The sequence below is a fragment of the Cephus cinctus genome, unplaced genomic scaffold, assembly GCF_000341935.2.
Source record: "Cephus cinctus unplaced genomic scaffold, Ccin1 Ccin1_scaffold0123, whole genome shotgun sequence".
Taxonomy (NCBI): Eukaryota; Metazoa; Arthropoda; class Insecta; order Hymenoptera; family Cephidae; genus Cephus; species Cephus cinctus.
Genome location: NW_014332857.1, coordinates 695293 through 707905, shown reverse-complemented (window position 1 = coordinate 707905; position 12613 = coordinate 695293). Strand labels below are relative to the sequence as shown.

The window sequence follows — 12613 nt, the reverse complement described above, 5'->3', positions numbered from 1 at the left end:
TATCCACTGGGCTACGGCCGCCCTTAATATACATATTAATTTATAATAATTTAATTTTTATAATTTTATTAAGATAACGATCCGACTGTTTTCCATTTTTTGTACCTTTTGCAGACATCGTTAAAGTAGTTTCAATAGGTATTGCAGAGATGGCGCCACTGATATCAACTTAATTTGACTATCATTTCAATGGATGTTCCACCAAATTGACTTTTTCGAACAAATCAATTGATTTTTGTATACATCTGTAAGATTATTACGAGTATAATTATTATTAAAATATTCTGATAAATTATGCGCTAACGTATAATGCGTAACAAAGAAATCATATGATGAATACTGGCGCCGTAAATGACGGCATTTGTTTATGATTGATATTTATACGCGATCATATTTCAATATGCATACGGCAATCTACTTCTTAACTTAATATTGTTACATAAGTTCCATCATATTTCATATAGATATTCATATGATATTCATTTCTATTCATTACATATTCATTTCTCTGCGTTTTTGATATTTTAAAACCTCGACAGTATCTTTGTATTACTGTAGCTAACTTAGGGCGGCCGTAGCCCAGTGGATAGGGTAGCGGATTCACGACCGAAAGGTTGGAGGTTCGCGCCCAGCTTCCAGCGGCATTCACCAATGGGTTTTCATATGAAAACTTAAGTGAGTATTTATACGGATTTCGCCCAACACTGTTCGGATTCGGTGTATAAACTTTGTAGGTCCCCTCACGCTGAGTTGAATAAGGCCCGTCTCGCAAGGTACATCGCCATCTAGTGTCGAACTTCCAATCCTTGATTATTAGGACTAGTTACTGGCACATGTCCCCCATTGGGGATACAGCCAAAAGGAAAGGAAGGAAGGATTTTCTTCTTAGGAAGTCTTGACGAACATCCCGAGATTTCTTTAGGTTTGAGTACCAGGACTCTACTGTCAGTACAGTCGATTTACTCTTCAGGAAGGTCTTCCTGTCTCTGTATATTCTTCAATTCCTTTGAATTATTAAGGCAGCAGATCTCTTCATGAGGAATTCAGTACAGATTGACTGTGTTTAGGTGATGCTCCTCCACCACTGTTGAATTACTAGACATTTCTGCTTCTTGAGCTTCAATTCCCTGCAGATAAGCACCATTCTCCACTAGCTCTGTATCACTGTGCATGCATGCTTAGCTCTTTTTAATTGTTGAACATCTTACCTAGTTTGATAGAAGTTTCTCCAAGCACGTTGAATGGTGATGGTGCTTTTAAGTTTTAGATGGAATGCTTCTCTGTGTTAAATTTGATCTAAAAATCTTAGCATATATCATAGAAGCTTTGGCAACTGTTCAATAAATATAATTAAATAAATTTCTTGCAGCTGCTTCACTATGTTTTTACACAATATTACAGATTATCCCGTATGCGTATCAAATATATCGGTAAACATTCGCTTCGTTTTATCCTAAAGAAAAAATTATCATAATCCCCACGTATATGTATAGAATTGACTGTTAATGAAGAAAAAAAAGTGTAACGCCAAAACAATGATTACTGTTTATTATATTTATTGCAATAAAAGTATTAATAAAAAACATGAATCACTTGTTATCTCATTAAAATATCATTCCATCAACTACTATTATTATTATCTTTATTCGTTTCTTGTCTTTAGACGTATTAGTATAGCTGAGACTGCATGGTGAATGCTGGTAAATAGACGTGGCCGAGCAGATTTTAATCCCCAGTCTGATATATTACTCGGCAGCAACATCAACGATTCTTTTCCCGTTTTCATACCGACTGCGGACATTTTGCATTTCTTTTTATTGGCCACCGTTTGTAAGGAATTCAATAGCCAGACTGTCTTCTTGCAGGAAATCACTGCCTGTGGTACAAATAATGAATCAATGATAATAAATCATATATCATAATATAAATAGACGATTGTATTAATTACCTGTGCAAATTCATGTTCCTCTAAAAGGAGCCAAAAGAAAGTAGCTAAATGTAAAAATAGAGAAACATTCTTTTCTATTGCAACAGTCATCAGTCTGGCCATAATTTCTGTGTATTCGATCTGTTATAAGAAATGAGTATTATTCTTTCGATAATGTACAACTAGGCAGTTCCTGTTTAAGATGTCTTTTCTATTACCTTAATTACATAAGGCCTTGACTTTTGATATTTGGCTAAATTCAGCAGGATACTTGTGGATCGTAGACAGATCTCCATCCATGGTACAGATCTATTACAGTGATACAAAGTTAGATAAACTTCATCGACCATTTGTCTTTCACAAATGACTTCGCAAGCCTCAGGTAAAATTCGAGTTATTGTATCTGAATAAAGAAAAAGGTACAACAGTTATTAATAATATGTAGTAAGAGAGATCGTAAATTGTACTAGAAACGCAGGATCTTTACCTAATGCACTAAGGCACATTAAAAGACATCCCAGATTATTCCAGGTTTGTAAAAGTTCAATAGCATCCTGTAATCTGTTGGAGAGGGAAGCCAACGGTGTCGCTTGTTCCGTCGCCAACTTAAAGCGTTCACGTACAAGTGCTATTGCCGTGCCTTGCTGAGCCTTGCGAAGTTTATAACCGCGCCAGGTAGCTTGAATTTTAATAGCAGCTTGTATTTTTACCCAGCGTACCCTTGCCTCTGCACTTTTGATTTTTTTCATCTCGAGCACCTTTTTCCACCAGGATTCTATGATCGGGACGGCTCGTTTGATAACTAACAATCGTTGCTTTGTTCGTCTTGCTAATAAAACTTTAGTCCAATGTCTTTCAATAGTTAAAACTGCTTGTTTCTCTCGCAAATATTCTCTACGCACTCTGTCTCTTCTCCAGGATGCTTGAACTAGAACCACAGCTTTGCGATACTCCAGGAACTCATTTCGAACTTGCCTGGCGTACAGTGTCGCTCGCCATTTATTTTGAATTACTTTGGCTGCCTCATATTCTTTGAAGAGTTTTGTGAAGCGTCTCTGCTGTATAATCATTCTCCAATACGACTGTATACGAATAGCTACGGCTTTCTTCTCCAGGAAGAGCTTCCTTAGATTCCTAGTGAGTATCTTCGAGCGCCATAGCCTTTGGATTTTTATCACTGCATGGCGCTGTTTAAGATATTCATTTCTCTGCGTTTTTGATATTTTAAAAGCTCGCCAGTATCTTTGTATTACTGCAGCTGCTGATTTCCTTCTTAGGAAGTCCTGACGAACATCCCGAGATTTTTTTAAGTTTGAGTACCAGGACTCTACTGTCAGTACAGCCCATTTACTCTTGAGGAAGGTCTTCATATCTCTGTGCATTCTCCAATTCCGTTGAATTATTAAGGCAGCAGATCTCTTCATGAGGAATTCAGTACGGATTGACTGTGTTAAGGTGATGCTCCTCCACCACTGTTGAATTACTATACACTTCTGCTTCTTGAGCTTCAATTGCCTGCAGACAAGCACCATTCTCCACCAGCTCTGTATCACTGTGCATGCTTGCTTAGCTTTTTTTAATTGTTGCACATCATTCCTAGTTTGATAAAAGTTTCTCCAAGCACGTTGAATGGTGATGGTCCTTTTAAGTTTTAGATGGAATGCTTCTCTGCGTCTTCGAATGCTCTTCATTTTCTTCCACCACGACTCTATGATCCTTACGGACATCTTCTTCAAGAGGAACTCATCTCGGCCTCGTCGTGCCTCAAGAATACTTCTCCACCAAATTTGAATTAGTTCAGCAGCTTCTCTCTTTTGCTGATAACTCTCAGACTGAATTCTCATCAATAATGTAGCTCTCCACTTGGATTGAATAAGGACGATCGCATTCCTGGTTCTTTGATATTCTACTTGAGTTGCCTTACCGAGGCATCTGTTTCTCCAAAACCTTTGAATCCTCAATGCAGCAGCACGTGTATCAAGGAACCTCTTACGGAGCATCCTGGTTAAAAGAGTTTCTTTCCATCTCTTCTGTATTACAATAGCAGCTTCTCGTTTTCTTTTGAATTCCCTAACAAAGTTTCTGGTATCCCTTTGCGTTCTCCACCATCTCTGAATACGAACAATCCCAGTCATCGTCTTCAGGAAGTTATTTCGAACCTTAATTATTTCTTGTCTACGTTTCCAATGTCTTTGAATCACAGTTGCCGCTGTATTTCTCCTTTGAAATTCGACAATGAAGTCTTGCTTGAGTTTAGCTAAAACTCTTCTGGCCAAGTATCTTCTCCAAGCACCTAAAATAATCATCGCTGCCTTGTTCATTCTGTTCCTAAGGAAATTTTTCACCCGGACATACCACAGCTTAGCTTTCCACCACTTTTGTATGGTGATAGCTGCTTTATGGAATCTTGGTGCCTGGAATTTGTTGATTATTTGCCATAGCAAGGATAAAGTCTTCTCACGGTGTCCATCTGCGATACTCTTGGCGTCGATATCTCCGGTTAGGACGTATCCTGAATTCTTCAAAGTGGTCAGTGCTAAGTCCACGTTATGCACCTTTTGCAACCTTGAGATTGCAGGGACTCTGCATTTACATGTCAAGTTACGCTTTCCAGTTATTAATTCCATAACTCGGCAAAGTCGTACCCCATCACGAAGTGCAGTAGCCAGGTCGACAATAGCATAATTGTATTCATCCAGGTAGGTTTGCTTATGACTGACAACGTAACCGTAGGATCTGAGAACCTTCGTAACATCCCCTATACCACTCAGTAATTCCCTCGAGAAAGTCAAGATGATGGACCTGCTATCCTTGTGCACGGCTTTCTTGTGAAAGAGGCAAGGATCATGACCAATTAATTTATTCGTCTTAGCATAGTCCAGGAAGTACACTACCAAGAGGAATTTCGAGAGCATGAATTTATTCATCAGCGGTGTAAATCTTGGCAATTTCAAATTAATCACAGCTGGATGACTATGATTTTTTACCAAGAACGGATCGGAGAAGAACCTCGACAACAGAAATCTAGATAGACCAACTATGTCGTTGTTCGAGTGCAGAGGAATTGTCTCCCCGTAGACGGCCTCTAGACCGATTCGCAACCACAAAGGATTATAAGACAGAAAGAGTTCTAGGATTTCTTTCTGTAGACCAATATCCCTATGTAAATCGCGATCCTGGCGAATAACGAGGATCCCCTTTTCAATGCATACTGTCACCTTAGACAATATTGTTGACACTTCTTTACTGCGGAACATAGCACAAGCAGCTTTGCGCAAAGTATTCAGTCTTGTATTTGTATGGTATCTTGCTGAAACCGCTTCTCGTGTTTCAGCCAGGGTGACGTCCTCCTTCAGTCTACATGACTGCCACACTTTCCCTACGTCCATACAACTTGCCTCCATATCTACAGCCAAATGTTCTGGTGGAGTTAGCAGAGCGTTTAGCCATTTCTTGAACTCCACTTCTTGCTGGTAGACCCATTTCGCATCGTAGTAGAGTGTACTTGCCAAGAATGGGTCTTCTGTTGTTGTAGCAGCAAAAGGATCAGGATTACAAAATTTAGTAAGGAATTCATTCGGATCATGAAGCTTAACACTGACTTCAGCAATTAAATTTCTTGTTGATGTATTGTGAGTCTTCTTTTTCGTTATATCAGCTAAAGATAATCTTTTCATTCTTACACCAGGGATGGAAACATTGTTGCTGTTCTTTATAGAAGACTTCATCTGCGAAGACTTCTTCAGTGTGTCCATACCAGTTTTCTCTTTGGTAATCTTGGAACCGTTTTTTGGTAAGATTTTATGTATAGTTTGTTTTCCAAAACTTGCTCGTCGAGGTGGTGAAATTTCCAAGATTTTTTTTTTACAGTACGCTTTATTTTTTCCCACATTCGACCATTCTTCTGCAATCACCTCCAGATTCTGAGATCCTAGTTTGCTATGTGATATTCCTGGTTTTACCCACAGATCCGCTTCTAGAACTTCCTGAGCACTTACAGATTCTGAAAGTTTTATGGGAATTTGAAGAGATTCGTTCCTGGTTGAAGACAATTCGTAATTCGTTGTTGGATGTAACGGAGAAATTGCACAACTGGCTCCTCGAGACGAAGTGGCAACAGGAACAACTGGAGAAATCATAGCAAAGTTCCTGGAGAGTCGTATTGGTCTAATTTTTTGTAAATTGAAGCCAGAGGTGGTCCCAGAAACTTCAAAAGTTTCATTCTCAGTACACGATAAATTAGAACACTCTGAGGACTTTACAACAGAAATGTTAAAAGTTGAATTGTTTCCACCAGGAATTGGAGTGGTATTTTTTGATTCTCCTCTTAATGAACTTGATCGACGACTGCTTTCTTGTAATCCAAGAGGAGTGCTTGAGGAAGTGAAATTCATTTCATTAATTAGTATAGAGAATCCAGGTTGCTGCTGGTCACTGGGTTTTGGTGAGAGGGAATCTTCAAATTCTGGACATTCATCCTCTGGAGGAGGCCTCTTCGGTGCTGTCACATAAGTTTCTCTGCGTAGAGGTTTAGTCGCTACAGGCGAAGTTATTATTACTTCTTTTGTAGAGAATTCAAGATCTCCAGGACTTGTTACTTTTATTTCAGGCAGCTTGTTTACTGTAGAGCCCAGTGGTGTAAATTTGAAGGTACTGGACTCCATAATTACAGAGAAATCATGACCAGTACTTTTCTTGGAGATAGGCGTTGAGTAGATAGCTTTTGAATTTTTACAAATATTTTCCTTGTTTTCCATTTCTGGTATTGAATTTGACCTTAATCGCTTGGAAGGTTGATTTATACTAATTGTTGGCAAATTAAAGGTCTGTTGTTCGGAACCATTGCGATTTGTTACCTTAAGCTTTCTAGAATCCACACATGTTGTTATAATCGCCACATCGTATTTGATACGTCGATTATCAGTCAATTGTATAATATCTCTCCATGAGCCAACTACATTGGGGGTCCATGATATAATCAAAGGTACCGAGTTTTCAGCTTTGATATGAAGTTCCAAGCAATCCAGAAGAATGCGTCTTTCGACTGACGGTTGCTTTGTAACCCTTACCTATGTTAAGTAAAATTAATAATTTCCAATATTCATTAATTTCATAAAAACTTTTAGAGGTACATGAAATATTAATAATGCAATGACAACGAATGCCAAGTAAAATAAAATAATACATGGAAATTATTTAACTAATAATGATTACCTTTAATGGTTTGTTACTTGTATTTTTTATATTCAAATAACATTTCTGGGTGACGTTCAAAGTAGATTCCATCTTGATCTTTGTTTGTGGTTGAAATGGTGCTAACACCAAAATAAATTGAGGATCCGTCCTTGGACATTTTTTATGATCAACAACATCCTTCTGTTTAGGTGTCACGTTAATCTGGAAGAGTGCAAATCGTTATAAGATACCTTGTAGTGAAAGATTATTTTTCATTTGTATAGATTCTTTAGCAATTACTTTTACAATCAGACAATCTTATTCCACTACAAAGTATCATATTATTAAAGTGATATACAAAATCCAAATAATTCAGTACTTACCTGAAAGAACATAATTGATGAAGTTTATAATTATCTTATCATAACAGATCAGAATACTTTAGTACAATTATACATCAAAATGATTGTAATCGGTAAAATGTTGAACAATATTCATTCTTTCCTTCTTTTCTTCTAACGACTACAAACGGTTTCTTCTTCTTCCATCTGATGTCTGACGCGGTCTGATCAACTCTGATTCTGATATGAAAAAGACAAACGGTTTGAATCAGTTTGAATTTCAAGTCAGGGTTCAAAATATACCTAGGCGTTGATACATGTCACGAATCTGACATAAAAAAATCCCTAGATTCCGAGTTATCTCCTACCTGACTTTTACGGACCAGTTACTGGCACATCTCCTCATTGAGGAGGCAGTCGTAAGGAAAGGAAGCAAAGGAAGGAAGGAAGTGGCTGCATCAGCGGGATGTAAAGAGAACACTGCATAGGAGGTGCTCCTGTCCTTATTTATTCAGAATTTCAGCGCATTGGGTTCAGTGCGTCTATTATGTGTAGTTGGTATTTCGCATGCGCGGTTAGACAAAGATAGAGTTGGACCATACATGGGCCCATATACTGTTGTCTCGTTTTATTCGGCTGTCACTTTCTTCATCCGCTTCCGAGGTCTATTTTGAATTCGTATGTTGCGTTCAGTTGCGTTCGAGCGCGTTCGAACAACTTAAAAAGAAGGAAATCAGTGAAAGGAAAAGGACTCAACTGAGTTAGAAGAATAGAAAGTAACACTGTATATGTATAGTTGTTTGCTTAAGCAGTTCAAATTCATTAACATTCTTACCGCAATTAATAACTAAGTACTTCCGTTTCAATGGATCTAACAATTACGAACTAATAGTGTGAACTTTATTTACTTTCCAGTTATCCTTTTAATGTCCAGCCTACAATCCCTTTCAATACTAATGAAAAAACATAAATCACAGCACGGATATGGTTTACAAGAGAAAACTGAAGCTCTCATGGACTATATTTTGAAAGATACGTTGAAATCGAAATTACCTAAATACGAAGCAATAGTGAAAAGTTCTGAAGATTCTATGCGTTATCGCAAAGAGGGTGAGTAGTTAGAAAACATAAGAAATATATTGTAATATTTATTATGAAACTTAATGAAATAGGGTGCATCGAAAGTGAGGAATTCTTTTGCGCGTTCTACGTTTTTTTTTACTGCACAAGCATGCGTCATGTATACGTTTTTCATAAAATAACAGGTGTATACTCGACTCTTGCATTTGTTGGTATTTTTCCACATACTCCCATTTGTACACACAGGTTGATTATTCTTAACTCTCAGCAAGATATTTGCGATGAAATTCTTTCTTCTCTGTCATTAATCGCGTTCCTACTTCCCTGTGACTCTGTATTACTGCAGGGATATACCTTATGTTAAATTAACTTGTTGTGGCTTTAAGATTATGTCTAATTATGTTCTATGTGTTTCATTTAGGCAATCAATGTTATGTTCTTGGAGATGTCATAAAAGCCATAGAATATTATACTAAGAGTCTGGCCTATGCTGATAACGAGAAACTAATGGCTTATGCTTATGCAAACCGGTCAGCTGCATTATTCAGACTGAAAATGTTTAGAGAGTGTCTGATGGATGTGGATGCTGCTCTATCTTTAGGGTATTCTGATGAAAAACCTAAACAGCTGGAGGAAAGGAGAGTCAAAGCTTTTACAAAATTACAGAAAAGATTAACATTTGAAGTGTCTTCAGCAAAAAAAAATGAGTCAGTGACAAGCGTATCTGAGGACAGAGATAATAAAAGTAATGGCAAAGAGATCGAGCCACTTAATCCTATTGAAGAAGACATATATGAAATAGTGATGGCAAAAACAAAAGATATTAAGAAACCACGATTCGTTGTTGACGAAGGTCAACCAAAATTACTTTATGGTCCAAGTAAGGAAGCTCCGGCAGCCAGTAATGGTGTGGAAATTGTCTTCTCTGAGGAATTTGGTAGACATTTAGTAGCCACTAGAAATTTTAATCCTGGTGACATTATCACAATGGAGGAACCTTACATGTATCTGATTGATGAAAACCGGTAATAAAACCTCTTATCACACAATGCATGGGTTCTTCATTTTTGATATATGTCAAAATATCCGCAATTTGGTGCGACAATCGACTTTACCAAATATAGCACAAAATTCCAAATCCTAATTATGAAATTGTACATTTTTCTTTCAGATTTTACACTCATTGCCATCATTGTTTATCAAGATGTTACAATTTAATCCCGTGTCACGCATGTCCAGTTGCTCAATATTGTTCAGAAGAATGTCGAGAAACTGCTTGGAATTCAGTGCACAATATAGAATGTTCTATATGGGTGTTGTGCAAGAGTGCTCTAGAAGGCGTCATATCGTCTATGCGAGTATTAAGGAAGACTCTGCGACTTTTAATTACTTTGACTAAGGTGGTAAAAAAATCGAGAAATTACGACAGGATATGGCGATTGCTGAAGCAAATACAGGTGTATAAGTGCAATTTAAGTTTTCATGAAATTCTGTTCAGTATTACACATAATAAATTAATATAATTGTTTTCTATAGGTCTAATTGTGTCCTTTACTTTTTGTCTCAGATAAGAGGACTGCTGGTTTCACTGATGAAGGAATAGTCGATTCTAGCAGTGCACGATCAATCCTCAGTTTGACTACTAACATAGCAAATTTGCCAAGTGATGGAATAAATGGGAATGCGAATATATGCACGATAGCAACGTTATTATTAGCTACACAGACGAACTTCTTCGGAAAGCAATACCTACTGAAGAACCTGCTGGACGGTGATATCTTTTCAGATCTTGTTTTTTGCGCAGCGCTTTTGCTCAGGGGAACTTTGATAATGTGTACAAATGGCTATTCTGTAAGTATCCACAATAGCTTTGCAACCCTCCTGAGAGCCTTCCTCACTTGCTGAATGTGTGCGTGTGTTCACGCGGATGAGGTTTAAAGTGGAGCTTCTCCGTAATGTATTTTTGCGTGAGGAAATCTTATCTAATGGAATATATTTTATATAAGCAATTTCTGTTAGAAATTTTGCAGATGCAAAACTTTCTCGCTTCACGTATACATTGAGCAAGTCAATATAATTTGTCCTTGTTATTGTATGAACATTAATTAAAATCTTCATTTTATCAAATACAACATGTTAGAGAATACGATGCAGGACACGGGCTTTATATGGTGCATAGCCTATATAATCATTCTTGTGAAGCGAATACATTTTGGCATTTTGATGGTCTGAAAATGATCACCAGAGCACGGAGTCCAATAGGTCCTGGTGAACAAATATTTGGTAATTACGGTCCGGCTTGTGCCGATATGCCAAGAATAAGGAGACAAATGACAATTGCGTCGTGTTTTTTTTTCAAATGCAAATTGGCCGACAAACACAAAAATATTACAATCTAATATAGGATCTATAGTACATTTGCGAAATTCGGATCAATTGATTAATCATTTCAAGCCACTCTATTCACATCTTATGAAAAATAAGTACGATATAAAATCTATTAAGGCTGGTCTTAAGTTATTGTATGACCATACGACAAAGCCGTGTGTGGAAATTCTTGGGCTCGAACGTTTGCTCTTAAATTACTATATGGGTAAGCTGGAATAATTGCTCCTATTTAGAGTGGTAACATTAGTTTTATATTAGAACTCTTACTTACTTAGTTGATTTCAATGTAATTACCTTCTTAAAAAAGCATTTACATGAAATATAAAAAGTAAAAGTCTATTAGTTAATCATATGTTGGGGCCTGAACATGATAGGCTCTAAGTTCGACGAAAGGTTTTACTTTTTATATTTTTCATGTACCGTATGCGAATGAATTTAATCGTATTTGCATGATATATGACAGTGTGTACAATATTGAGCAGATTTAAAAAAAAAAGCTACTGAAGACTACTGTTATTGTAAAAAAGCTTTTGCTAGTAAATTATACAATGTATAAACTGTAAGAGCAATAATAGAAAATGATATACTAATGTTATACTAATACTATATGTATGGTATACTAATTCAATGAACTTTGATTTTTCAGATCTGTAGATGAGTTATGGGGCGGCGGGGGGGTTATTTCCGAATGCCATCGATCACAGAATCTTAAAGAATTTTATATTTACATGAGTTATATTCTATAATAAAAAAATATTTTTGGATTATCTATTTGTATTACGTTACTTCATATCCAGAATCCACAAACGAGATAGTGGCAAGATGATTTTGTCCAGATTTTAATGAGTAAGGCCTCGCACGTAGCGGTGCAACAGAATTATCGATCCATAGTAAATTCTCGTTAGAAATTGTAATATGAATCGCTGCGCCACGAACAATAGTATTCGTCACTCGGGAACAAAATATAAATAAACCGGCTATAATCGTTTTATTGGCTTTGTATTTTAAAGCATTGTTAACCCCTTCCGGTCGGAGCAGCCCGACAAGCGAGCGTCGCTGTGGACGAGAAGTATTGGTGCGTGCAATAAAGAAAATATATTCGACCATCATCTCACATCGTGAGTTCACATTATACAGAAGATAAGACTTCATCGCTAAAGGTCTCTAATTTCATTCAAAGGAAACTTGATTTTAGTCTACTATACCCATGCGTGTCTTATCGTTCAGAAGCGATAGACGTACGTGAGCCGTTTCATAATACGTCTCCGTAGCTGTAAACTAAATTGGGCAGCTGTATGTCAACACGCGTCCGCAATGGTAAAAAGACTTAGGCGGCTATTTGCCAACACTCGATCACAAAGGGATAATTTTATATCGGAAATATTATTACACTAGGGTGCAATGAAAGGAAGTATAATAAGTTACTCCTATGCAAAGCTGTTACGAACTACTTAACGACCAAGAGCGTATAAAGGGTCTTGATCAATTGTAAGACTGGAATTAGTATAAGATTCAAACTATTGGTTGAGTTCTTTTAAGCTTGCATTCGAACAGCACGTTCGACAAGACTAGATGATACTTTGCACGTGATTTTTGGTACTTGTCAGGATTCTTCCGGTGAATTCGTTATTTAGTGGCGTATGAAAAATCATGCATGCGTTGCATTGCTGAGGAATAAGTTCAGTAAAGGAAGAAGTTGATC

The 12613-nt window shown here is 37.1% G+C and overlaps 2 protein-coding genes across 8 annotated transcripts; one reads left to right on the top strand and one right to left on the bottom strand.

Annotated features, from left to right (window-relative positions):
* Positions 1-1536: 1536 nt before the first annotated feature.
* Positions 1537-7937, bottom strand: LOC107274964 (abnormal spindle-like microcephaly-associated protein homolog). 2 transcript variants are annotated; one of them, XM_025079960.1, is made up of 7 exons: positions 7812-7937; positions 7559-7683; positions 7142-7324; positions 2415-6996; positions 2146-2330; positions 1949-2068; positions 1537-1876 (listed from the first exon to the last, which is right to left on the bottom strand). In XM_025079960.1, the coding sequence occupies exons 2-7, from the start codon at positions 7598-7600 to the stop codon at positions 1643-1645; spliced, it is 5346 nt and encodes a 1781-aa protein (XP_024935728.1). In that variant the 5' UTR covers positions 7601-7683; positions 7812-7937; the 3' UTR covers positions 1537-1642. The 2 variants fall into 2 exon arrangements, with proteins under 2 accessions (XP_024935728.1, XP_015610094.1); XM_015754608.2 differs by lacking the exon at positions 7812-7937 and having other exon boundaries at positions 7486-7683.
* LOC107274970 (SET and MYND domain-containing protein 4) lies at positions 7799-11678 on the top strand. 6 transcript variants are annotated; one of them, XR_001539582.2, is made up of 6 exons: positions 7799-7934; positions 8359-8553; positions 8945-9548; positions 9695-9980; positions 10091-11116; positions 11558-11678. XR_001539582.2 is itself a non-coding variant. In XM_025079972.1 (5 exons), exons 1-5 carry the CDS (start codon positions 7991-7993, stop codon positions 10124-10126), a joined length of 1128 nt encoding a protein of 375 aa, XP_024935740.1. In that variant the 5' UTR covers positions 7976-7990; the 3' UTR covers positions 10127-11678. The 6 variants fall into 6 exon arrangements, 1 of the variants encoding a protein (XP_024935740.1); XR_003058176.1 differs by having other exon boundaries at positions 7813-7862; XR_003058175.1 differs by having other exon boundaries at positions 7819-7979.
* The last annotated feature ends 935 nt before the right edge of the window (positions 11679-12613 follow it).

Excerpts from the sequence above, each read along its gene's own strand:
- LOC107274964 (XM_025079960.1), bottom strand. The coding sequence starts at position 7,600 with ATGAATATTGTTCAACATTTTACCGATTACAATCATTTTGAT. Across the intron at positions 6,997-7,141 it reads CAAGTAACAAACCATTAAAG|GTAAGGGTTACAAAGCAACC; the intron begins GTAATCATTATT and ends TACTTAACATAG. Across the intron at positions 1,877-1,948 it reads AGGAACATGAATTTGCACAG|GCAGTGATTTCCTGCAAGAA; the intron begins GTAATTAATACA and ends TTTGTACCACAG.
- LOC107274970 (XM_025079972.1), top strand. Across the intron at positions 8,554-8,944 it reads TATGCGTTATCGCAAAGAGG|GCAATCAATGTTATGTTCTT; the intron begins GTGAGTAGTTAG and ends TGTTTCATTTAG. Across the intron at positions 9,981-10,090 it reads GATTGCTGAAGCAAATACAG|ATAAGAGGACTGCTGGTTTC; the intron begins GTGTATAAGTGC and ends TTTTTGTCTCAG.